The sequence below is a fragment of the Nerophis lumbriciformis genome, linkage group LG05 (assembly GCF_033978685.3).
Source record: "Nerophis lumbriciformis linkage group LG05, RoL_Nlum_v2.1, whole genome shotgun sequence".
Classification (NCBI taxonomy): domain Eukaryota; kingdom Metazoa; phylum Chordata; class Actinopteri; order Syngnathiformes; family Syngnathidae; genus Nerophis; species Nerophis lumbriciformis.
In genome coordinates, this window is record NC_084552.2 from 55,259,960 (window position 1) to 55,260,332 (window position 373).

The following is a 373-nucleotide window of genomic DNA, read 5'->3' on the forward strand; positions in this document are numbered from 1 at the left end:
AACAAACTCTGATCCGGGCAGCGGATCGTAACACAATATCGCTAATACTTGGTTAATATTTACATCACGAGATGTAAATGGAGTACTGTTGGTGGTTTTTGATGTTTTTTTTTTAGAGTACTACCATTATCTATATTGTTAACCACCTGGCACTTGCAGTATTTTACGACTTAGAATGCATAGAAAAAAAGAAAAACACGTGTTCTTGCCTTACATTAGGATTGTGAATGATAGGAAAAACAGCGCAAAGAAAATAATTATTTCGGAGGAAAAGCTTTATTTGACACGATGCATATTTAATTGCAACACAAGATAAATCATCCACGTTAAAAATGTCACATTGTTTTTTTGTGTGTTTTTGTTTTAAAAAGTG

At 32.7% G+C, this 373-nt stretch overlaps 1 protein-coding gene across 1 annotated transcript in view; it reads right to left on the minus strand.

The window, feature by feature from the left end:
* Window positions 1–257: 257 nt before the first annotated feature.
* LOC133606995 (mucin-6) overlaps window positions 258–373 on the minus strand; it is a 75,654-nt gene continuing 75,538 nt past the window's right edge. The window contains exon 43 of the mRNA XM_061961499.1: window positions 258–373. This exon is cut by the window's right edge and continues 153 nt beyond it. Coding sequence (XP_061817483.1) covers window positions 364–373 — 10 coding nt within the window. The 3' untranslated portion in view covers window positions 258–363.